Source organism: Nicotiana tabacum, chromosome 6 (genome assembly GCF_000715075.1).
Source record: "Nicotiana tabacum cultivar K326 chromosome 6, ASM71507v2, whole genome shotgun sequence".
NCBI classification, from domain to species: Eukaryota; Viridiplantae; Streptophyta; class Magnoliopsida; order Solanales; family Solanaceae; genus Nicotiana; species Nicotiana tabacum.
The window spans coordinates 110,315,624-110,339,711 of record NC_134085.1 but is presented as its reverse complement, the minus strand read 5'-3'; the positions used below and the strand labels follow the sequence as shown (position 1 = coordinate 110,339,711).

Genomic DNA, 24,088 nt, shown 5'->3' with positions numbered 1-24,088 from the left:
CAAGGGCCCATTCAATTAATCACCATACAAAATGTAGTTGAACAATCATATCATAAATCTGGCTCGATTATAACAACTTATGTCAAAACTTCAACCAACAATTGGTTCCATCAACCCTACATAAGTATTTACTCATAACAAAATAAGAGAAAACTACTAAATTGTTCATAATGTAAAATTGCAAGAATTAAAAGAAGATAGAAAAGCTCTAATGTTTGGTTGATCTTCTCACTCTTGTTCTTGCCTCCAAAAGTAGTCTAAAATCAGCTTAGCACAATCTTGGGCAAGTTTCTAAAGCATATAAGGGTTTTACAAAAGTTTACCCGATTTTACACTTTGGTCCTCAAACTTTCCAGCAGCGTGAATAGTGCACCGCGGTCAACCGCGGTGAATGCTGACCTTTCTGCCTTACCTTGTTAATCTACTGCAGTCATGGTGGCCTTCTTGCCCAGGCCATTTATGCTTCTTTGTGTTCGGGTACTTCTCGAGTGGGCGTTTTTCTTCACATTATCACCTCCAAAACACTCCATGTTGCTTCCTCTCATATAATATTCCCTGCTAAACAAAAGAACACTATTTAGAGCATTTTGTTGGCAATTTATCTATAAAACAACAACAAAATATGGTCATATTAAGGTGTAAATATTAACTATATAGCCTACTATCAAAACCCCACACTTAAATCATTGCTAGTCCTCGATAAATCCACCACACTCCATCAAAATTCCTTCCCTAAGCTTTTCCCTTACGACTCACATCATGAACATTTTACAAAAGTTGTACCTAGTAGTGAACAACCTTTACCTCAAGAGTCAAACATTTTATGCGATGCAACATCAGCACTTACTCAAACCACTCTATATAAGAGTCGAGACTTACCTTTCCTTCGTGAATCATATGCCCTCACATCACACAAGAGAGTAGTTCCACATATGATGATAATTAGAACAAGTAGAAACTAAGATAGACAAAATTCGCTCACTCTCAGAAAGAACGTTCACATGCCACAAAGATGCACCATAGGCTTGCCCGTAGTGTAATACTTTACTAATTGAACCCATTCAGTCTAAGATCAATAGGACTTTACTTGGTTGTAATGTAGGCTAAGGGACGGGTAGGATATATTTAGATATAGTGACTAACCTCTCTAAGCACTTTTAATACAATTACATTAAACTTAAAGATCATAGTTGTGCCAACCAAACACTCCACCTCATTTGTTTGAAACATCCCCATCCATTAGGTGCAATTTGTACAAGCCACCACTTATCAACCATTATAATTATTTATAACCCATATTTTTTTACTTTTTTTCGTGGTGCTTTTTCTTTTATGCTTCAAAATTCCACACCTTTTCTCTATCTCAATGGTTCCACTCAAAAATCAAACCACCATCCCACACTTTTGCTTTTGTATATTTCCACTACCCTTCAAGTGCTTATTGGGAGGTAAAAGGGTTCAAACGGCAAGCTATTCAAATAATTGGGTAAGGTTCGCAATGTGGTTGCCAAAGACATAGGCTTATAGGCTCAACGAGGTTAACTGAGCTGTATTGCATTCAAGTGGGTTTACTTTATATGTCTGGATCAACAAACAAATGCCTATATCACTTCTAAAACTAAAAGAAACTACTATTTCGCTTTGCAAACACACAGGGCAAGTTCTAGGCATCAAATATGAAACATGGAACACAGTAAAACTCACACACACGTGGCACATGACTCACTCCGGATTGGTTTATCAAGACATTCTCTTTTGAGTGTTCAAGTTCGATACAAATGGACAATTTTAAGGCACTCTAACAAGATTCAACAAATGAAGCTAGGCATTATACTCTAGTGTCTCTTGTGCTAAGGTGTATCAACGCTAAGGGTTTTCCTTCGAATTTAGCTCGTAGCCCATTAGTCCTACTCTAAAAACTAAAAAGTACAAAAATAAATAAAAACTACCTATACCCGGTTCAAGCTAAACCCTTGGAAAATAACCGTGGCCCAAAACCAAGGGGGAGTTACTACACTACCTAAAATAAAATAAAAAAATCTTTTTGGTCTTTTCTCTAGGCTAACTTCCCTCAAGAAAATTGTCTAAAGGATCCGTCATCAGGAAGAGTCTCCATATTCCAATTTTTTTCTCGACTTAGTCCCTCAAGAACCCTGCCGAAAGAGATCCGTCGTCGGGACAAGTCACTTACTATTTTAACTTTCCTAATGAACTATTACTCTAACATTAAAACAATCAAAGCAAGACAAAACAAACAAAATCAAACATTCAATTGTTACAATTACAAACATACAATGAAGTATCCCCCACCCTACACATAAAATGGAGACATGTCCCCATGGCTTAAAAATTTAAAGAACAGTGAGGTTAAGGAACTTCCCTGAAGGCTCACTCCTAATCGGAGACGGTGTCTGGGTTCACGTTGCACGCACGTCCCAGCGCTCTGAACCAGCCCAAGAATTTCTTCTCCGACTTCACTTGCCTCTCAGCCACCGCATCAACACATGCACCCAAATCAGTGACTGAGGTACGCAACCCAGCCATATCCTGCTCCAAAGCTATCATACGGGTGCTCCGGCATGGCTGTGATGGGCCTGCCACATCAACTCTCGGAGGAGGAGGAACCGCAGCTACCTCAGCATCATCATCATCATCATCAGCTGAATCATCATCAGAGTCATCAACATTCACCACCGGCTCTCGTCCAATTCCAATTTTTTCGCTTGGAACGGGGCTTTTAGTGGCAATCTCCCATCAACCCGAGGGTCTTCAGGGACTCTAGCAATACTGCATAGTTGGGTGATTAGCGAACGGAAGTAGTGGCCCTTGGACAACTCAGGTGATCTAATGAACATCTCTTCATGGATGAGCCGGGCCACATCAAAATCACCGTGGGACATAAAATAGCGGATTGCTGATGCCTGTGGTATATTAACATCTGTCGTGTTGCTAGATGGCAACAATCGACTGTTGACAATGGTGAGCCAACACTTAGCCTCCCAATTCAGACAGTGGGAGTTGAGAGTAATCCTATGCTTGATCCATAGGTGTTCTCCGTCCGGCACATAGATAGTATCAAGAAGAGTTCCCCACAAGGCCCGTGTACCGCTAAAAGTACGATAAGGATCAAATTCACCGAACACTGGCAGCCTGTATACCCTGCAGATGGTGTCGAGGGATGCGTTTACCGGGGTATTGCACACCATCACAACCCCATTCTCATGTTTTGGCAAGTTTGCATAGAACTCCCTTACTATTTGAACATTAGCCTCCTCCGGTACCTTGAAGAAGATGTCCAGCTGACACCGCCTTAGCTCATTAAACATATTGGGGCATTCCACCTCCAAAGCCGTTCGATCAATGTGCACCTCAGGTTGCAACTTCTTAGGTACTTTCTGGTTGTACCTATCCTCCGCTAATTTGGATACAAACCGAGTGCTATCAAACTGAGGTGCACTGGCTTGGCTCCTAGCTCGTGAGGAGCCTCCCGGTCCGCTAGTGGAGGATCCGGTGTTTCGTCTCTTCCTGAAAGAACTCATTGTACCTGTCATACAACGAAACGCCTATTAGTGAGTGTGCAAAATATGTGATTATGGATGGTTACTCAGACTTCACCATAACCATGTAACAATAGCTCCTTATATCTCCATCGGGGCAATTTCCCAAACACCTTGTGAGCAGGGCACTATCCAAACACATATAGCCCTCATGGGTACATCAAATCTCCTCCCCAATCAAGTATACTACCACACCAACACACCCCACACTCACTTCATTCAATCACCCACCAATAAACACTTTTTCAAACATGCAATGCACAGCCCCTTCACCAATCAAACTCAAAAACGAAATTTAAAAGCAAAAACAAGAAGAAAACGAATATACCAACAATTACATCCCAACACAAGATAAAACTACATAAACTACAACACAATACCAAAGAAAAGAGAGGGAAGAGGTGAGGAACATACCGTAGTTGAAGAATGGGTGAGAGGAATGGAGGTGGGGGATGTTAGTATGAGGAAGAAGAAGAAGAAGAAGTAGAGAGTATTTGGGTGGTTAGGGTTTAGAGAGAGGGAGAGATTGAAAATTTGGGGGAGAGGATAGGGTATTTTAGGTTTAAGGGGGTTTTGAAATTAAAAGAGGAAGAAAAGAGAAAAGAAAAATGCAAAAAAAATAAATTAAAATACCTGGTACCCACCGCGGTCGACCGCGGTCCACCGTGGTCGCGGTGGGTTTAAAATCGTGAGGCAGAAAGTTCACCCCTCATCGCGGTTTACTGCGGTCCACCACGGTCGCGGTGTGATGTAGAATTTGAGGCAGAGAGTTTGCCTTCCACCGCGGTCGCGGTGTTGGAGCATTTTTTTTAACACACTAACAACAACACTCATGGGTTACCTCCCATGCAGCGCCTGATTTAACATCGCGGCACGATGCAAGCATTTGATCATCACTCCTCATTCGCGTACTGGGGCTCTTCCAAAGTGATTACTACTTTATCCCTTTTTTCTTCAGCCATTCCAAGGTAATGTTTCAATCTTTGCCCATTTACTGTGAACCTATTTGTCCCATCTTCTGAATCAATCTCTACAGCTCCACTTAAGAACAATTGCACCACTCTGAAGGGTCCTGACCATTGGGACTTTAACTTACCTGGGAACAATCTCAATCTCGAGTTATATAACAACACTAGATCTTCGGGTTTGAAGTTTCGATCCAAGATGTGCTTATCATGCATTAATTTTATCCTTTCTTTGTATAATCTAGCACTCTCAAAGGCCTGGAACCTGAATTCCTCGAGTTCATGTAACCCAGTGATTCTGTTAGTCCCTGCTGTCTCCATGTCTAAGTTTAACTGCCGTAATGCCCAAAGTGCTTTATGCTCTAGCTCAACTAGGAGGTGGCATGCCTTACCAAACACCAACTTGTACGGTGACATACCAATTGGGGTTTTGAAGGTTGTGCGGTACGCCCATAATGCATCATCCAATTTCTTTGTCCAGTCAGTCCTTGTTGCATTCACTGTTTTTGTGAGGACACTTTTAATCTCCATGTTGGACACTTCAACTTGCCCGCTCGATTGTGGGTGGTACGGGGTGGTCACTTTATGACTAACTCCATAGTTTTCCAATAGACGTGCGAATGCTCTATTGCAGAAATGGGTTCCGCCATCATTGAGTATAGCTCTTGGGGTACCAAAACGTGTGAAAATGTTCTTCTTTAGAAAGCCTAGTACCCCCTTAGCATCATTGGTCGGAAGAGCCACTGCTTCGACCCACTTGGAGACATAGTCAACTGCTACCAATATGTACTTGTTACCATACGAGCTGACGAATGGCCCCATGAAGTCAATCCCCCACATGTCAAAAATCTCCACCTCTTGAATTGTGGTCATTGGCATCTCGTGTCTACGAGATATGTTGCTAGTCCTTTGGCAATCATCACAGCTTTTAACCCAAGCATGGGCATCCTTGAATAGAGTAGGCCAGTACAAGCCTGACTCCAACACCTTAGCTGCTGTCCGAGTCCCTCCAAAGTGTCCACCATATGGTGAAGTATGGCAAGCCTGCAAAACAGAATGTTGATATTTCTCGGGGATACACCGCCAGATCATGTTATCTACATATATTATAAACAATAGAGGTTCATCCCAATAATAATACCGACAATCACGAAAGAACTTTTTCTTTTGTATTGAGGAGAGTTCATAAGGTACAATACCACTTGCTAAATAATTAGCAATATCAGCATACCATGGTGCCTCCTGCATTGTCATTGCCAGTAACTGTTCATCCGGGAATGTCTCTGTTATATCCTCAACCTCTACCTTCTTTTCAGCTCCTTCCAACCTTGAGAGGTGGTCAGTTACTTGGTTCTCTGTCCCTTTTCGGTCACGTATTTCCAGATCGAATTCTTGTAACAGAAGAACCCAGCGAATCAAGTGTGGCTTTGACTCCTTCTTTTCTATCAGGTACCTAATTGCTGCATGGTCAGTGTAAATAATAACTTTCGAGCCAATCAAGTATGACCTGAATTTGTCGAATGCAAAAACAACAACCAACATTTCCTTTTCCGTCACGGTGTAATTGAGTTGTGCACCGCTTAGCGTTCTGCTTGCATAGTAAATCGGGTGCATCAGTTTATCCTTTCGCTGCCCCAAGACTGCTCCTATGGCATAGTCACTTGCGTCGCACATGAGCTCAAATGGCTGCTCCCAATTGGGTTCAACAATGATGGGTGCAGTCACCAATCGCTTCTTCAGCTCCTCAAATGCCAACCTGCAATCATTAGAAAACACAAAAGGGTGATCCTTTTCAAGGAGTTTGCATAATGGGTTAGCAATTTTGGAGAAATCTTTTATGAATCGCCTGTAGAACCCGGCGTGCCCAAGGAAACTTCTCACCACCTTGACTGAAGTGGGCGGTGGTGAATTTTCAATCACGTCAACCTTAGCATGATCGACCACAATTCCTTTACTGGACACTCGATGCCCCAGGACTATCCATTCCTGTACCATAAAATGGCACTTCTCCCAGTTCAACACTAAATTTGTCTCCACACATCTTTTGAGCACTCTTCTTAAGTTGTGAAGACAGTCCTCGAATGAATTTCACACCACGGAGAAATCATCCATAAAGACCTCCATAATATCCTCCACCATGTCTGTGAAAATGGCTAACATGCACCGTTGAAATGTCGCCGGTCCCAAAAGGCATTCTCCGAAAGGCGAAGATGCCATACGGACAATGAAGGATGTTTTCTCTCTATCTTCGGGGGCTATTGATATCTGACTGTACCCTGAATATCCATCCAAAAAATAGAAGTGCGATCGCCCGTCCAGCCTGTCCAATATTTGGTCAATGAAAGGCAAGGGGAAGTGGTCCTTCCGGGTGACTGTGTTCAATTTTCAGTAATCCATCCAAATTCGCCATCCCGTGACTGTACGAGTTGAGATCAACTCATTGTTCTCATTTTGCACAATAGTCATTCCCCCTTTTTGGCATACATTGGACAGGGCTGACCCAATTGCTATCAGAGATGGGGAAGATGATTCCCACATCTAACCATTTGATCACTTCCTTCTTTACTACCTCTTTCATGTTCGGGTTCAGCCTTCGTTGATGTTCTCTGGAAGGTTTGTGCCCTTCTTCCAAGAGAATCTTCTGCATACAGAAGGTTGGGCTGATACCCTTTATGTCTGCCATGGTCCAACCAATGGCAGTCTTACTTTCCTGCAGTACCTGTAAGAGCTGTTCTACCTGCACATCTAGCAAACCGGATGATATAATAACAGACAAAGTAGAATCAGGGCCTAAGAAAATGTACCTGAGGTGAGCTGGGAGCGGCTTCAGCTCCAGCTTGGGTGGTTCCTCTACTGATGGCTTTGCTGGAGGTGTGGCCCTTTTTTCTAACTCAAAGGACTCGAACTGAGGTTCCCTTTTCCAGAATCTTTGGCCTTCAAGTGCCATGACCCACTCAGCTAACCCTTCACCATCCATCTCTTCTAAATTTTTCAGACATGCCTCTAATGGATCTTTAGCAATCAGGGTTACATCATCTTCTTGAAGGATCACATCCACTGCCTCCACTAGAGAGCAATTAGCATATTCACTAGGTCTCCTCATAGATTGCTGAACATTGAATATGACTTCTTCATCGTTCAGTCTCATTTTTAATTCCTCAGTCTCACAATCGATCAGTGCTCTCCCAGTGGCCAAAAATGGCCTACCTAAATGATAGGTATCTCCTCATCTACCTGACAGTCCAAAATAACAAAGTCTGCAGGGAACACAAACTTCCCCACTTGCACCAACACATTATCAAGAATCCTAGTACGCCTTTTTACCATGCAGTCAGCCAGCTGTAGTAACATCGAAATCGGTCTAGCTCTGCCAATGCCCAGTTTGGTATATACAGCCAGAGGCATCAAATTTATGCTGGCTCCCAAATCACATAATGCTTTTGCAAAGGCATAACTCCCAATCGTGCATAGAATAGTGAAGCTACCTGGGTCGGACATCTTTTGAGCCATCGGTCTGGTCACTACTGCGCTGCAGGTCTGCGTCAGAGTCACTGTGGATAGGTCCTGAAAATCAAACTTCCGTGACATTATGTCTTTCATCATCTTCGCATAACCTGGCATCTCCCTCAAGGCATCCCTCAAAGGAATATTCAACTGAATTTGACGCAGCATCTCTATGAATTTCTTGTATTGATATTCCTTCCTTTGTTTTACCAGTCTCTGAGGGAATGGTGCAGGTATCACCCTTTGTGCACTGCTTGCTGGCTTCTCTCTGTTGGGGTTTTGTGGCACAAGAGGCACCACCTGTTCTGCAACTTGTTCATTTACCTTAGCCTTACCCTTTTCATCTTGACCCTGTTCAACCACCACTTCAATCAGATTTGATGGTTCATCTACCTCTAGTGGAATTGGAGTGGCTGACATAGTCTTTTTGCTGGCTTGTGCAACCTCCTGCTCTTTGTCTAAATCTCTCCCATTCCGGAGACTTACTACCATTAGCTGATTCGGGTTTTGCTCCTTAGGGTTAATATTTGTGTCTGCTGGCAATGTTCCCTGAGGGCAGTTGTTTAAAACCATAGACAACTGCCCTAACTTAGTTTCAATGTTCTTTATAGCTGAATCATGTACTGCCAACTTTTCTTGCATCTTATCATTTGTCCCAATGAGTTGCTGGAGCATCCCCCTGATCTCTACCATGTTGTTATCTTGTTGCTGAGGAGGTGGTTGATATGTCAACTGTTGCTAGTTCTGTTGTGGGTAGCCCTGTTGTCTCTGGTGGTATGGCACTATTTGGCCTTGAACTTGCATGCCCCCAGGCTGAGGCATGTTGGGTTTGTATTGCTGATTTGGTGCCGGTCTCCACTGTTGTCCTCCTTTTCTCTGACCCCCAAAGTTGTTAACATAATTCATATCTTCCCTTGCCCCTTGATTTTCACCTTCTCCGCTCCATGAACACACATAAGACTGATTAACACAGGGTGTACACAGTCCTCCATTTGTCGTGTCAACAAAATGCACATGTTTGGTACCCATCTCGTCTATCTTCTTTGTCAAAATACTCATCTGAGTCATGAGTGTGGCCATGTTCTCTGCATGCGAATTATTTGGGCCAAGAGGAACTGAATGCACTATGGGTGCTAGTGTTGTACCTCTAGTCATCCACCCCGAATTTTGGGACATCTTGTCAAGAAGGACTTTGCACTCGGTGAATGTCTTACTCAAAAATGCACCTCCAGCTGAAGCATCCACATTGGCCTTTAGATTGTCAGCTAACGCCATGTAGAATCTCTGGCCAAGCATCTGGTCTGGAATGCCATGGTGAGGACACTTCACCAGCATCCCTTTAAATCTTTCCCAAGTTTCTTGCAAGGTCTCAGTCGGCTACTGCTTGTACTGCAATATTTCATCAATCTGCCTTGCAGTCTTGTTGGGCGGGTAGAACTTATTCAGGAACTGTTTTACTAATTCCTCCCAGGTGACAATGGAATTGATTGGGAGTGAATTCAGCCAAGTCTGAGCTTACCCAGTCACAGAGAATGGGAACAATAATAGCTTGATAGCTTCTGGGGTCACATTTGGCTGCCTTTGAGTCACACAAATTGACAGAAAGTTTTTCAAATATTGCTGAGGGTCTTCAATATGTGACCTGGAGAACAATCTTTTATTCTGTAGCAGATGCAACATATTGTTGGTGATCTGGAATGTCTCCATTTGAATTGCAGGCACAACTATGGTAGTTGCCAGATTGTCAGCTGTGGTTTGAGCCCAATCATAAAGTGTAGCTTCTGGCACAAGAGGTGCCACCACTCTGACGTTTGGGTCAGTTGGCTCATCCCTGATGTTTTTGTTGACGTTCTCTACGTCACCCATGTCAATTTCAAGCTGGTGTGGTTGTTGTGATTGTTGGATCCTCTTGTTGGCACGGTTCAATGCCTCTGAATATTTTCTCGGGGTCTGAAAGTCCTTCAAGCAGTTCTCCATTCCTCGAAGAATTTCTAGGCATACACCTAAATTCCACAAGAGTTCAAACGTTAGAATTTCAATGAAAATTGTTTAACACCTTTGGAAATTGATTTGAACTAATAATTTTAACACTACTTCTAAGTTGTAATAAACAACACCGTCAGCTCCTTGACAACGACGCCAAAATTTGATATCGCCCAACTATGCCTTTTAAAGGACAAAGCGGTCGCTGCAAATATAATCCGGTTTTAAGTCCGGAATCGAATCCTCAGGGAACTAACCTATCTATTACACTATACGACAATGTTATTATCAACTCAATCAATCTCTAGATGCAAGATTTTTGATCAATAAAGATTGGGTTTTTGTTTAACTACTTCAACTACTATTAAAACACAACACTATGCTAAAACAAAGATAATTCAATGGTAAAAAAGGTCTAGGGCAGTGATTTCCCCAATTGCTAGTTTAGGTCTTGACTCTTCTGTTATAATCTCGCTGTAATACTCTATGAGGATTAAGAGTTATGGGTTATCAACTACAATAATTTACTAGAGCATTCTCTCGAACTACTCTAGCTGACAATATGTGTGCAACTCTAAATTATCCCACCAAAGTTTGTTATCTCTAAACCCACTTTTAAGTTCAAGTAATGAATCTCTTCAAATACCCAAAAGTGGTGTTGTTCAATAGCTATCTAACCTAATATTCTTTCTCAAGCAATATAAGGTAATTAGACACGATTAATCAAGGGCCCATTCAATTAATCACCATACAAAATGTAGTTGAACAATCATATCATAAATCCAGCTCGATTATAACAACTTGAGTCAAAACGTCAACCAACAATTGGTTCCATCAACCCTAGATAAGTATTTATCTACTCATAACAAAATAAGAGAAATCTACTAAATTGTTCATAATGTAAAATTGCAAGAATTAAAAGGAGATAGAAAAACTTTAATGTTTGGTTGATCTTCTCACTCTTGTTTTTGCCTCTAAAAGTAGTCTAAAATCAGCTTAGCACAATCTTGGGCGAGTTTCTAAAGCATATAAGGGTTTTACAAAAGTTTTCCCGATTTTACACTTTGGTCCTCAAACTTTCCAGTAGCGTGAACAGTGCACTGCGGTCGCGGTCAACCGCGGTCGACCGCAGTGAATGCTGACCTTTCTACCTTACGTTGTTAATCTACCGCGGTCGCGATGGCCTTCTTGCCAGGCCATTTATGCTTCTTTGTGTTCGGGTACTTCTCGAGTGGGTGTTTTTCTTCACATTATCGCCTCCAAAACACTCCATGTTGCTTCCTCTCATATAATATTCACTGCTAAACAAAAGAACACTATTTAGAGAATTTTGTTGGCAATTTATCTATAAAATAACAACAAAGTATGGTTATATTGAGGTGTAAATATCAACTATATAGCCTACTATCAAGTGTAAAGCACGAAGGGTGATGTCGTGCCGCACGATGTACCATTCCGTGCTGATTTTATTGATTATATGGTAAGGAAAGAGAGTAAAATCATGAAGGGTGATGTCGTGCACATTTTTATTATATGATTGCTTTGGTGAGGACGAGAGTAAAAGCACGAAGGGTGATGTCGTGCATTTGTTGATTTCTCATACTTTGTCGATATCCAAGTTATTTTGTTTCTTTCATTACTTGATGTCTTTCTATTCGGAATTGTTATCTCCCCCACATCATGCTTGCCCTCCCATATTGACTGGTTAGTTATGTATTTCTTTCCGATGTATATGTATTTGAACTACACAGGTTATTTGGTAGTTTGGTCCTAGCCTCGTCACTACTTCTCCGAGGTTAGGCTAGACACTTACCAACACATAGGGTCAGTTGTGCTGACACTACACTCTGCACTATGTGCAGATCCCGGAGTAGCTTTTGGAACGTAGTGTGGAGGTTACCTTCAGTCCACGCGGAGATCCAAGGTAGACCTGCAGGCGTCCGCAGGCCCTAGCGTCTCCCTTTATCCCTACTTTCCTATTTCATTTTCCTTACATTCAGAAACAGTGTATTATTATTTCTTCAAACTTTGTATGTAGTAAATCTTAGACCGTCTGTGACACTGTGGCACCAGGTTTTGGGTAGTTGAGACTTAATTAATTGTAATAGACATAGATTTTAGATGTTTAATTATTATCTTCCGCTTAGTTATTTAATGTTTCACAATTTTTCCTGTTATCGCCTTATATTTGTTAAAAAGAAGTAATTTGATAATGAAGTAAGTAGTTAAGGATTGACTTGTAGCTCTCATTAGTAGGCGCCATCATTACTCCCGAGGGTGGGAAATCCGGGTCATGACAAGTTGGTATAAGAGCTCTAGGTTACATGGGTCTCACAGTTCATAGACAAGCTTAGTAGAGTCTGAGGGATCGGTACGGAGATGTCCGTATTTATCCCTAGAGGCTACAGAGTTAGGAGCAACTTCACATTTATTCTCTCTTATAGTGCGGTTTGGTTTCTCAATGCTAATTGAATTTTTACTCTGTTCTTTCGTAGATGGCGAGAACACGTGCTTCCTCATCCACTGATCAACTGCCCCGAGCCCCCAGCAGCAGCTCCCACGTGGGGCAGAGGGCTACGTCGAGGCCGTGCTAGAGGACAAGGTAGGGGCAGAGCTCAACCCCGAGTAGCAGCTAGTGGCGGAGCCTCAGGTTGACTTTGATAATGAGGTTTCAGCCCCAGCAGTTCCGGTGGTCCCAGCTCAGGTCCCAGAGGGGTTTATTGCTACCCTAGTTCTTCAGGATGCTCTGGTCCATCTAGTGGGCCTCATGGAGAGTGTCACCCGAGCATGCTTGCTTCATGTAGCACCAGCCGTCTCTCAGGTTGGAGGAGGAGCCCAGACTCCTGCTACTCGCACTCCGGAACAGGTAGCTCCCCAAATTCAGACTCCAGTGGTTCAACCAGTTGGAGCAGTTCAGCCGAGTGTGGTAGCTCAGACCGGTGATGGAGCAGCTATGTCTGCTAATGCTTTGTGGAGGTTGGATAGGTTCACCAAGCTCTTCACTACTACTTTCAGCGGTGCGAGGATCCCCAAGATTATCTAGACAGTTGTCACGAGTTTCTTAGGAACATGGGGATGGTTGAGACCAATGGGGTCGATTTTGCTACTTTTTGCTTATCTGGATCCGCCAAGACTTGGTGGAGAGATTATTGCTTAGATAGACCAGCCGGATCGCCATCCTTGACTTAGGAGCAGTTTACGCAGCTATTTCTAGAGAAGTTTCTCCCCATCACTCAGAGAGAGGCCTATCGGAGGATGTTTGAGCGCCCCCAGTAGGGTTCTATGATTGTTACCCAATATGAGACCAAATTCATCGACTTGGCTCGTCATGCTATTATCATTCTTCCCACCGAGGGAGAGAGGGCGAAGAGGTTCATTGATGGACTTATTCACCCGATTCATCTTCAGATGGCTAGGGAGGTTGGGAGTGAGATATCTTTCCAGAAGGCGACTAATGTGGCCCGGAGAGTTGAGATGGTTCTGTCACAGGGAGGTGGTCATGGGTCGGATAAAAGGCCTCGTCATTCAGGTCGATTCAGTGGTACCTTGTCTGGAGGTAGAGATTCGTATGGTAGAGGCCATCCTCCTAGGCCTTTTAAGTCAGCACTCTAGGTTTCTCACGGTACTTCAGGTGGCCGAGGTCCTTAGATGCAATATTCTGATCAGCAGTCCTACACTGCACCACCTGCTCCTATCAGTGCACCGCCACTTCAGAGTTTTTGGAGTGGTCATTCAGGTCGTCAGGGCCAGTAGTCTCAGCAGCCGAGCATTGCTAGGTTTTGCCCTTGAGCACCGGGTAGCTCTCAGCATCAGGGTTCACGTGCCATAGTTCAGGCACCAAGTGTCCCACAACCCGCTCAGCCATCTAGAGGTGGGGGTAGATGTGCTAGAGGTGGAGGTAGAGGTATTGGAGGTGGAGCTCAGGCCGCTAGAGGTGGAGGCTAGCCAGTAGCAGGCTGTCCCAGAGATGTAGCTCAGGGTGCTGGGGCCCAGCCTCGATGTTATATGCTTCCAGCTAGGCCCGAGGCTGAGGCTTCTGATGCGGTTATAGGTACGGTTCTGGTTTATGATAGAGATGCTTCAGTGTTATTTGATCCAGGGTCGACATACTTGTATGTGTCATCTTATTTTGCACCGTATCTAGTCATTCCTAGTGATTCTTTGAGTGCTCATGTTTATGTGTCTACACCGGTGGGTGATTCTATTGTGGTAGATCGAGTCCATCGTTCATGTATAGTCCTGATTGGGGTCTTGAGACTCATGTAGATTTGTTGCTTCTGGACATGGTTGATTTCGATGTCATATTGGGGATGGACTGGTTATCACCTTACCACGCTATCATGGACTATCATGCCAAGACTGTGACCTTACCCTTGCCGGGTTTACCTCGCTTAGAGTGGAGAGGGACTCCTGGTCATTCTACCCGTAGTGTTATCTCTTATGTAAAGGCTCGGTGTATGGTCAAGAAGGGGTGTTTGCCTATTTGGCATATGTTCGTGATTCTAGTGCTGAGGTTCCTTCTATTGATTCTATGCCTGTTATTCATGAGTTTCCTAAGGTTTTTCCTTCAGACCTGCCGGGTATGCCACCCAATAGGTATATTTACTTTTGCATTGATTTGGCTCCGGGCACGCAACCTATTTTTATCCCGCCGTATCGTATGGCCCCGCCTGAGTTGAAAGAGTTGAAGGAGCAGTTACAAGACTTGCTTGAAAAAGGTTTCATTAGGCCTAATGTTTGCCTTGGGATGCGCCGACGTTGTTTGTTAAGAAGAAGGATGGATCGATGAGGATGTGTATTGATTACTGGCAGTTGAACAAGGTTACAATCAAGAATAAGTATCCATTGCCGAGGATTGATGATTTGTTTGATCAGCTTCAGGGTGCCAAGGTATTTTCGAAGATTGACTTGAGATCTGGCTACCATCATTTGAGGATTAGGGCATCTGATGTCCCTAAGACAGCTTTCCGCACTCGGTATGGGCACTATGAGTTCCTTGTTATATCATTCGGGTTGACGAATGCCCTAGCAGCTTTTATGGAATTGATGAACCGAGTATTCAAGCCTTAGTTGGACTCGTTCGTGATAGTCTTCATTGATGATATTTTGATATATTCCTGCAGCCGAGAGGAGCATGAGCAGCATCTCAGAGTGGTTCTTCAGACCTTGAGGGATAGTCAATTATATGCTAAGTTCTTGAAATGTGAGTTTTGGCTGAGTTTAGTTGTATTTCTGGGTCATGTTGTATCAGCAGAAGGTATTCAGGTTGATCCGAAGAAGATTGAGGCAGTCAAGAACTGGCCTAGGCCAGCATCATCTACAGAGATTCGGAGTTTCTTGGGATTGACAGGCTACTATTATCGGTTCGTGGAGGGGTTCTCATCTATCGCAGCCCCGATGACCAGGTCGACCGAGAAGGGTGCCCAGTTTAGATGGTCGGATGAGTGTGAGGCGAGCTTTCAGAAGCTTAAGACAGCTCCAACTTCGGCACCGGTGTTGGTTTTGCCCACAGGTTCAGGGCCTTATACAGTCTATTGTGATGCATCTCGTATTGGACTTGGTGTAGTGTTGATGTAGGATGGCAAGGTCATTGCCTATGCTTCGCGGCAATTGAAGATTCATGAGAAGAACTATCTGGTTCATGACTTGGAGTTGGCAGTCATTGTTCACGCGTTGAAGATTTAGAGGTATTATCTGTGTGGCGTGGCATGTGAGGTGTTCACGGATCACAAGAGTCTTCAGTATTTGTTCAAGCAAAAGGAGTTGAATTTGAGGCAGAGGAGGTGGTTGGAGTTGTTGAAAGATTATGATATCACTATCTTATATCATCCGGGGAAGGCCGATGTGGTGGCCGATGCTTTATTTTCCTATCGGTGAGAGACTACTTGCTTTGGATGTTCAGGCTTTGGCCAATTAGTTTGTAAGGTTAGATGTTTCTGAGCCCAGCCGTATGTTAGCTTGCACAATTGCTCGCTCTTCATTATTGGAGCGTATCCGAGATCGACAGTATGATGATCCCCATTTGTGTGTCCTTAGAGACATGGTGCAGCACGGAGGTGCCAAGCAGGTTACCTTAGGTGATGATGGAGTTTTGAGATTGCAGGGTTGAGTTTGTGTGTCTAATGTGGATGGGCTTTGAGAGTTGATTTTAGAGGAGGCCCATAGTTCTTGGTACTCTATTCATTTGGGCGCCGCGAAGATGTATCAGGATTTGTGGCAGCATTACTGGTAGCGGAGAGTAAAGAAGGATATCATTGCATATGTGGCTCAGTGTTTGAATTGTCAGCAGGTTAAGTACGAGCATCAGAGGCCCAGTGGTTCATTTCAAAAGATTGAGATTCCTAAGTGAAAATGAGATCGTATCACTATGGACTTCGTTGTTGGTCACCCACGGACTCAGAGGAAGTTCGATGCAGTGTGGGTTATTGTTGATAGGCTGACCAAGTCAGCGCATTTCATTCCTGTGGCAGTATCCTACTCTTCCGAGAGGTTAGCTGAGATCTATATCTGGGAGATTGTTCGTCTTCATGGTGTGCCCGAGTCTATCATCTCGGATTAAGGTACGCAGTTTACCTCCCATTTCTGGAGAGCAGTTCAGCGAGAGTTGGGCACACGGGTTGAGTTGAGCATAACATTTCATCCTCAAACAGACGGGCAGTCCGAGCGGACTATTCAAATTTTGGAGGATATGCTCCGAGATTATGTCATTGACTTTGGAGGCTCGTGGGATTAGTTTTTTCCCTTAGCAGAGTTTGCCTACAACAACAGCTACCAATCGAGTATTCAGATGGCTCCGTATGAGGCTTTATATGGTAGGCGATGTCAGTCCCCGGTTGGATGGTTTGAGCCAGGAAAAGCTCGGTTGTTGGGTACGAATCTGGTTCAGGATGCCTTGGACAAAGTCAGGATTATTCAGGATAGGCTTTGTACAGCTCAGTCCAGGCAAAAGAGTTATGCCGACCGCAAGGTTCATGATTTGGCATTCATGGTCAGTGAGCGGGTATTACTTCGAGTGTCGCCTATGAAGGGCGTGATGAGGTTTGGGAAGAAGGGTAAGCTTAGCCCTAGGTTTATTGGCCCATTTGAGATTCTTGATCGAGTGGGAGAGGTGGCTTATAGACTTGCATTGCCGCTGAGCTTATCAATTGTGCATCCAGTGTTTCATGTGTCCATGCTCCAGAAATATCACGGCGATCCATCCCATGTATTAGATTTCAGCACTGTCCAGTTGGACAAGGACTTGTCTTATGAGGAGGAGCCGGTGGCTATTCTAGATTGGCAGGTTTGTCAGCTGAGATCGAAGAAATTTCCTTCTGTTCGTGTTCAGTGGAGAGGTCAGCCACCCGAGGCATCGACCTGGGAGTCCGAGTCCAATATGCGGAGCTGTTATCCCCATCGTTTTCCCGACTCAGGTATTTCCTTCTTATGTCCGTTCGAGGACGAATGGTTGTTTTAGAGGTGGAGAATGTGATGACCCAAAAGGTCATCAATAGTGTTGCAAGTGAATTCAGTGTTCCGAGACCTAAAAAACTCCTTTTACCCCACCTTGATTTACGTGTGTGGTCCGAACCTATATCCGGGAAATCCTTCTATGTGAAAATATGAGAAATAGAAATTCTAAAGTTAAAAACTTGATTATGGTTGACTTTGGTCAACATTTTGAGCAAACGGACTCGGATCTGTGTTCTGACGATCCCGGGAGGTCTGTAGTAAAATATGGGACTTGGGCTTATGCCCGGAAATGAATTCCGATGTCCCAAGCCTTAGAAATTAATTTTTGAAAGAAATTATTTTACTGAATTATCTAAGGAATAAAGAAAAGAATTAATATTTGAAACCATTGTTATCGGGCCCATAGTTTGGTTCCGGAGCCCGGTACAAACTTGTTATAGTATTTGAAAGATAACTATGAAATTTGGTGGAAAACGGAGTTTATTTGACGTGAGTTGGACTTCCGATTGAAGAGTTATGAACGTTGAGAGTTCTTGATGAAAATGTTGAGTTTTGAGGTTTAATTCATGATTTTACATGTTATTTTGATGATGTGATCGCACGAGTAGGTCCATATGATGTTTTTAAGTTAGTATGCACATTTGGTTTGGAGTATCGAGGGCTCGGGTGAGTTTCGGGTAGGTTCTAGGGTGTCTTAGGCTTAAACATGGCTATTGGAGGTTCAAAAAAACTGTAGCTCTCTGAACCTGCTAGTGCGGTCTGCACTAGTTTTGTGTTGTCCGCACTGGTGGCTGTGCGACCACAGTGGATCTTGTGCGGTCCGCACAGGTTCACTGGTGATTGTGCAGCCGCAGTTGATTTTGTGCGATCTGCATAGTGAATCTGAGAGGCTGTGCGGTCGCAGTTGATTTTGTGAGGTCCGCGCAGGGAGTTTGAGAGGAGTATATTTAGACGAGATTTTCAGTTATTTTTCATTTTTCAAAACCCCAAAAACATAAGAGGCGATTTTTCAAACAACCTTTCTTCCCCAAAACGTTGGTAAGTGATTTATAACTCATTTTTTTCACTCCTTAACATCTTTTAACATGATTTTAACTCAAAATCAATGATTTTCATGGGGAAATTCGGTGTTTCGGGTAGAACCTAGGTTTCTTCAAAACTGGGGGTTTGGACCTCGATTTGAGGTCCGATTTCAAAACAAATTATACATTTGAGTTCTTGGGAGAATGGGTAAACGGGTTTTGGTTTGAACCTCGGGTTTTTACCATGTGGGCCCGGGGCGATTATTTGACTTTTTGGATAAAACTTTGGAGAATTCATTTTCATGCATTCAAATTGATTCATTTAGCATTTATTGATGTAATTAAGTAACTTGTTACGAGCGAATTGGTGGTGGAATCAAGGAGTAAAGCTATAAATGAACCGTGAACTGTGTTCGTGGCATCGAGGTAAGTGTTTGGTCTAACCTTAGCTTGAGGGATTAGGAGTTGAGTCTTGCTTGCTCTGTGGTAATTGTTGAGTACGACGTATAGGCATGGTGACGAGTATCTATACGTTGGTGACTAGCATGCACGTGAGTCTTTATATTGTGATTATCATGACTTTGTTGTATCTTTCATGCCTTGGTGATGGTTTCTAATTGTTGTGTAAAGTTTGTGGAAAAAATTGTGACCAATGAACATTGAGGAGCGTTGGCTCAGGTTGTATAATGAATTGTGAAGGTATAAGTGACCATTGAACTTTTAGAGCATTAGCTCGAGTTGTGAAATGAATTGTGAAGGTATAAGTGATAATTGAACCTCTAGAGCATTGGCTCGAGTTGTGAAGTGAATTGTGAAGTAAAAGTGAGTATTAGAAGAGGTCATTATGTTGTCGCCCTTGCCAGGCTATTGTTGATTTATTTGTTATCTCCCTTGCCGGGATGTGGATGTTATTGATATTGTTGCTTTGTCGGGATTTAATTGTTGACTTGTTGCTCCCTTGCCGGGATTCTTATTGCAATTTTTCTTTATTTCCTTGCCCTGTTATTTGTGATTGTTGTTTGGGTGAGAAAGAGAGTTAAATTACGAAGGGTGATTCCGTGCATTGTTTGTTTTGTGAGGAAAGAGTGTAAAGCACGACGGGTGATGCCGTGTATTATTGTAAGGAAAGAGTGTAAAGCATGAAGGGTGATGTCGTGCTGCACGATGTACCATTCTGTGATGATTTTATTGGTTATATGGTGAGGAGAGAGTAAAAGTACGAAGGGTGATGCCGTGTACATTTTTATTATATGATTTCTTTGGTCAAACGAGAGTAAAAGCATGAAGGGTGATGTCGTGCATTTGTTGATTTCTGATTCTTTGTTGATATCCGAGTTATATTGTTTCTTTCATTACTTGATGTCTTTTTATTCGGAATTGTTATCTCCCCCACAGCGTGCTTCCCCTCCCATATTGACTGGTTAGTTCTGTATTTCTTTCCGTTGTATATGTATTTGAATTTCACAGGTTATTTGGTAGTCTAGTCCTAGCCTCGTCACTACTTCGCCGAGGTTAGGCTAGACACTTACCAGCACATGGGGTCAGTTGTACTGATATTACACTCTGTACTATGTGCAGATTCCGGAGCAGCTTTTGGACCGTAGTGTGGAGGTTATCTTCAGTCCACGTGGAGATCCAAGGTAGACCTGCAGGCGTCCGCAAGCCCCGACGTCTCCCTTTATCCCTACTTTCCTGTTTCATTTGCCTTACATTCAGAAACAGTGTATTATTATTTCTTCAAACTTTGTATGTAGTAAATCTTAGACCGTCTGTGACACTGTGGCACCAGGTTTTGGGTGGTTGAGACTTAAATAATTGTAATTGACGCAGATTTTAGATGTTTAATTATTATCGTCCGCTTAATTATTTAAAGTTCCGCATTTTTTCATGTTATCGCCTTATATTTGTTAAAAAGAAGTAATTTAGTAATGAAGTAAGTAGTTAAGGATTGGCTTGCCTAGATCTCATTAGTAGTCGCCATCACGACTTCCGAGGGTGGGAAATCCGGGTCGTGACACTTTACTTTTCTTTTTTTTTTATTTTCTTTCCCTATTCTAGAAGCTGGTCAACATGCAAGCCAAAACAAACAGATTAGCAAGTAGCACGTAAGATACATCAGGACGATCTTTTAATTTGGGTACACCTGTCCTAGACGGACCCAACCCCTGTGTTGAGTCTCCAAAGCCAAATGCACGTGATGCAAACAAACGTACCTACTAGGGACCCGGCATGAGGCTATGTTATTCTAGGTTTAAAAACATGGGTGTATTGTTCTAAACCTGGCTTACCCGAGCGGACAGCTCGAGCCGAGGGGGTCAGCGTACCGGGAATACAGAAGCTTCACTGGCTTTGCAACTTGTCCGAACCTCGTTTTAAAATTGGGATATGACTCTAATATAAAAGAAGTCGCACGAAGTGCACACTTGCCAGATGATTTAGAAGACTCAGAGAGAGGAGGGTTTTGTAGCAATTTATATACAATCCAAATAATATCAAAGCGGTAAAAAGCGACAATTAGCACATTAGGATCAAACATGTAAAAATCAGATAATGAATAAAGCCAAATATAGCAACTATTCTAAGCTCGAATTCTTGAAGCCTGAACCAAAAGTTCTGGGTTATAATCCCCAACGGAGTCGCCAGAGCTGTCACACCAATTACCAAGTTAGCAACCACAAAGATGCTCTGTTTGCCACAAGCAGATTCAAACTCCAAAAAATGAGCAAATTACATCGCTGAATCGACTCCGCTTGTGTCAAAGACCAAATTTCACCAAACAAGAAAAGAAATTTTTCATTATTCAGAATACCTTAGTTAACTGCAACAGTACACAAGATTGATTAACAACAACACTCCGCTTGTGTCAAAGACCACATGTTTCTCACATTCCAATTCTCATATGCTAAAGGGTCCAACTCAGTCCATTATAAACTAACTTTGATCAAGATGGATCATGTAGCTCAAATAAAAAAAAACTTGACACTTAGTTACTTACAAAAAGGAATTGATAATTAAACAAAACCATAGGGCAAATCCCTAAAGTCCCTCCCACTGTATACCATATTTTAAGCCAAAAATTCTGGTAGCATACTAGACAAACCAATAATCCGGTTCCAGAACCATCTTAAAAATGACAACTTGAAAATATAAATCTTTAATCTATTTAGCTATAAAATCAAATCATGATACACTACAATGACAGGAACTGCTGAATGTAACAAGGATATAAATAATTATACAATGCCTCATCATTGTAAGCATATTTTTATTGAATCAAAAGGAGAATTACAAGAACGAGAATGGGAGACAGTACCTTAGCGGCAGTAATACAGTCCCAAATAACCAAGTAAGGATAGCGATGAAGATGAATAGAACTTTACAAATCGGGAATAGCGAGTTCAGCAACACACGGTCCATTCACAGCTTCATACGAGCCCAGAGAAAGAAGGAAGTCGAATTTTAACATTTCACCGACCAAACTCCCTTTCAGATCTTCTTTGAAATTCGATTTTTCTATTGATTTTGGTCTCCAAGCTTGTCAGGTCTTTGTTTCCATTTCCTTAGTTAACTGCAACAGTACACAAGATTGATTAACAACAACACTCCGCTTGTGTCAAAGACCACATGTTTCTCACATTCCAATTCTCATATGCTAAAGGGTCCAACTCAGTCCATTATAAACTAACTTTGATCAAGATGGATCATGTAGCTCAAATAAAAAAAAACTTGACACTTAGTTACTTACAAAAAGGAATTGATAATTAAACAAAACCATAGGGCAAATCCCTAAAGTGCCTCCCACTGTATACCATATTTTAAGCCAAAAATTCTGGTAGCATACTAGACAAACCAATAATCCGGTTCCAGAACCATCTTAAAAATGACAACTTGAAAATATAGATATTTAATCTATTTAGCTATAAAATCAAATCATGATACACTACAATGACAGGAACTGCTGAATGTAACAAGGATATAAATAATTATACAATGCCTCATCATTGTAAGCATATTTTCATTGAATCAAAAGGAGAATTACAAGAACGAGAATGGGAAACAGTACCTTAGCGGCAGTAATACAGTCCCAAATAACCAAGTAAGGATAGCGATGAAGATGATTAGAACTTTACAAATCGGGAATAGCGAGTTCAGCAACACACAGTCCATTCACAGCTTCATACGAGCCCAGAGAAAGAAGGAAGTCGAATTTTAACATTTCACCGACCAAACTCCCTTTCAGATCTTCTTTGAAATTCGATTTTTCTATTGCTTTTGGTCTCCAAGCTTGTCAGGTCTTTATTTTCATTTCTCCAAGGTTAGAGATGAGATAAAAAAAATAATTGAAGAGAAAGGGAGAGCTGATGAATGTCGGATTTCCGGCGATTTGGTGGCTATGAGGAAGTGATGGATGAAGAAGGGGAGTTAAGTAGCGTGTGCTGAAGGATTTGGTGGTGAGGAGGTTAAAGCCATGGCTGTTGGTTTGGAGAGGAGATGGAGGGGTCTCCTAAAGCCTGTGAAGAAGAAATCCTAAAGCCTGAGACCTTCCTAAGGTCTCAGGGTAAGGTCTGTTCTCCTTAAGTCTAGGTTATTAGGTCAGTTTAATAAGAAAGGATTCGGGTCTTGGGTCGGTTCGGGTCGGGCAAGTCTTTTTTTGGGCTTTGAGTGGTTTGGGCTAGATTTTGGGTATAAGAACAACCAAAATTTGAATTAAAACCCCATCTTTCAAATTCTCTTCTTATTTTCCTTTTTCTCTTTGTTTTTCTTTTTCTTTTCTTTAATTAAAAATCTTAGATTATCTAAAAATGTGAAATTAAACTACTTAACTAATTATAAAAATTATAAAAGCTACTTAATCCTAAATTAAAAGAGAAAATGAAGCATTTTTTGTGATTTTCAATTTTTATAAAACAAGTAACTACCAATTAATCCTAAAAATGTAAAAATAAGGCCTAAATGCCATGCGTGACATTTTGGTATTTTTCATGATTTAAATAAAACTTAAACATGCACAAAATGCAAACAATTAAATAAAACTCTACAAAAATTCCTAAAATGTCAAATAATTAACAAAAATCTATTTTTTGGGATTTTATCGTATAGGGCAAAAATCACGTGCTCACAGTGATTATGCCACTTGGCATTACTATATTCTTCTGCTTCTTCTTTTATATATAGATATATACTCTCGTGGGAATTTTACTAATCAAAGTTTTTCCACCCTCTATTTTTTTGTTTTTTTCAGGAACCAAAATTAACTGCTAACGAACCATTTGACGGTACTCAAAGCCATTCTCACGTTAAATCATCATGTTAATTAACCAAGTTCTTCTTGAATTTTTACCTATTTGATGTGAGATTTTCGTACATATTATTTTGTTGTTGGAACTAGCTGACTACATTTTTACTCATTTTTGTATCCTATGTGGTCGAATTATGCTTCACCAATAATTGTAATGCTAGCCCCTTTAGTGGTCCGAAATTTCTTCACAATCTAGATATTTCAAAAGTTGAAGTTTGAAAAAATTGCAGAAGTACAGCTAGTAGAGAATCTAGCTACATGCTCCAATATTCTGCAAAATAGGTGGCATGTGCAAATTTTACAAAT

The 24,088-nt window shown here is 42.0% G+C and overlaps 1 protein-coding gene across 5 annotated transcripts; it reads right to left on the bottom strand.

Annotated features, from left to right (window-relative positions):
- Window positions 1-50: 50 nt before the first annotated feature.
- LOC107819570 (uncharacterized) lies at window positions 51-23,049 on the bottom strand. Of its 5 annotated transcripts, XR_012710626.1 has the most exons (4): window positions 22,547-23,049; window positions 21,797-22,051; window positions 9,669-10,029; window positions 51-555 (listed from the first exon to the last, which is right to left on the bottom strand). XR_012710626.1 is itself a non-coding variant. In XM_075255151.1 (2 exons), the coding sequence occupies exon 1, from the start codon at window positions 8,717-8,719 to the stop codon at window positions 7,730-7,732; it is 990 nt and encodes a 329-aa protein (XP_075111252.1). In that variant the 5' UTR covers window positions 8,720-9,660; the 3' UTR covers window positions 51-555; window positions 7,327-7,729. The 5 variants fall into 5 exon arrangements, 1 of the variants encoding a protein (XP_075111252.1); XR_012710627.1 differs by lacking the exon at window positions 9,669-10,029; XR_001655730.2 differs by lacking the exons at window positions 51-555; window positions 9,669-10,029 and adding an exon at window positions 10,932-11,307.
- Window positions 23,050-24,088: the final 1,039 nt, after the last annotated feature.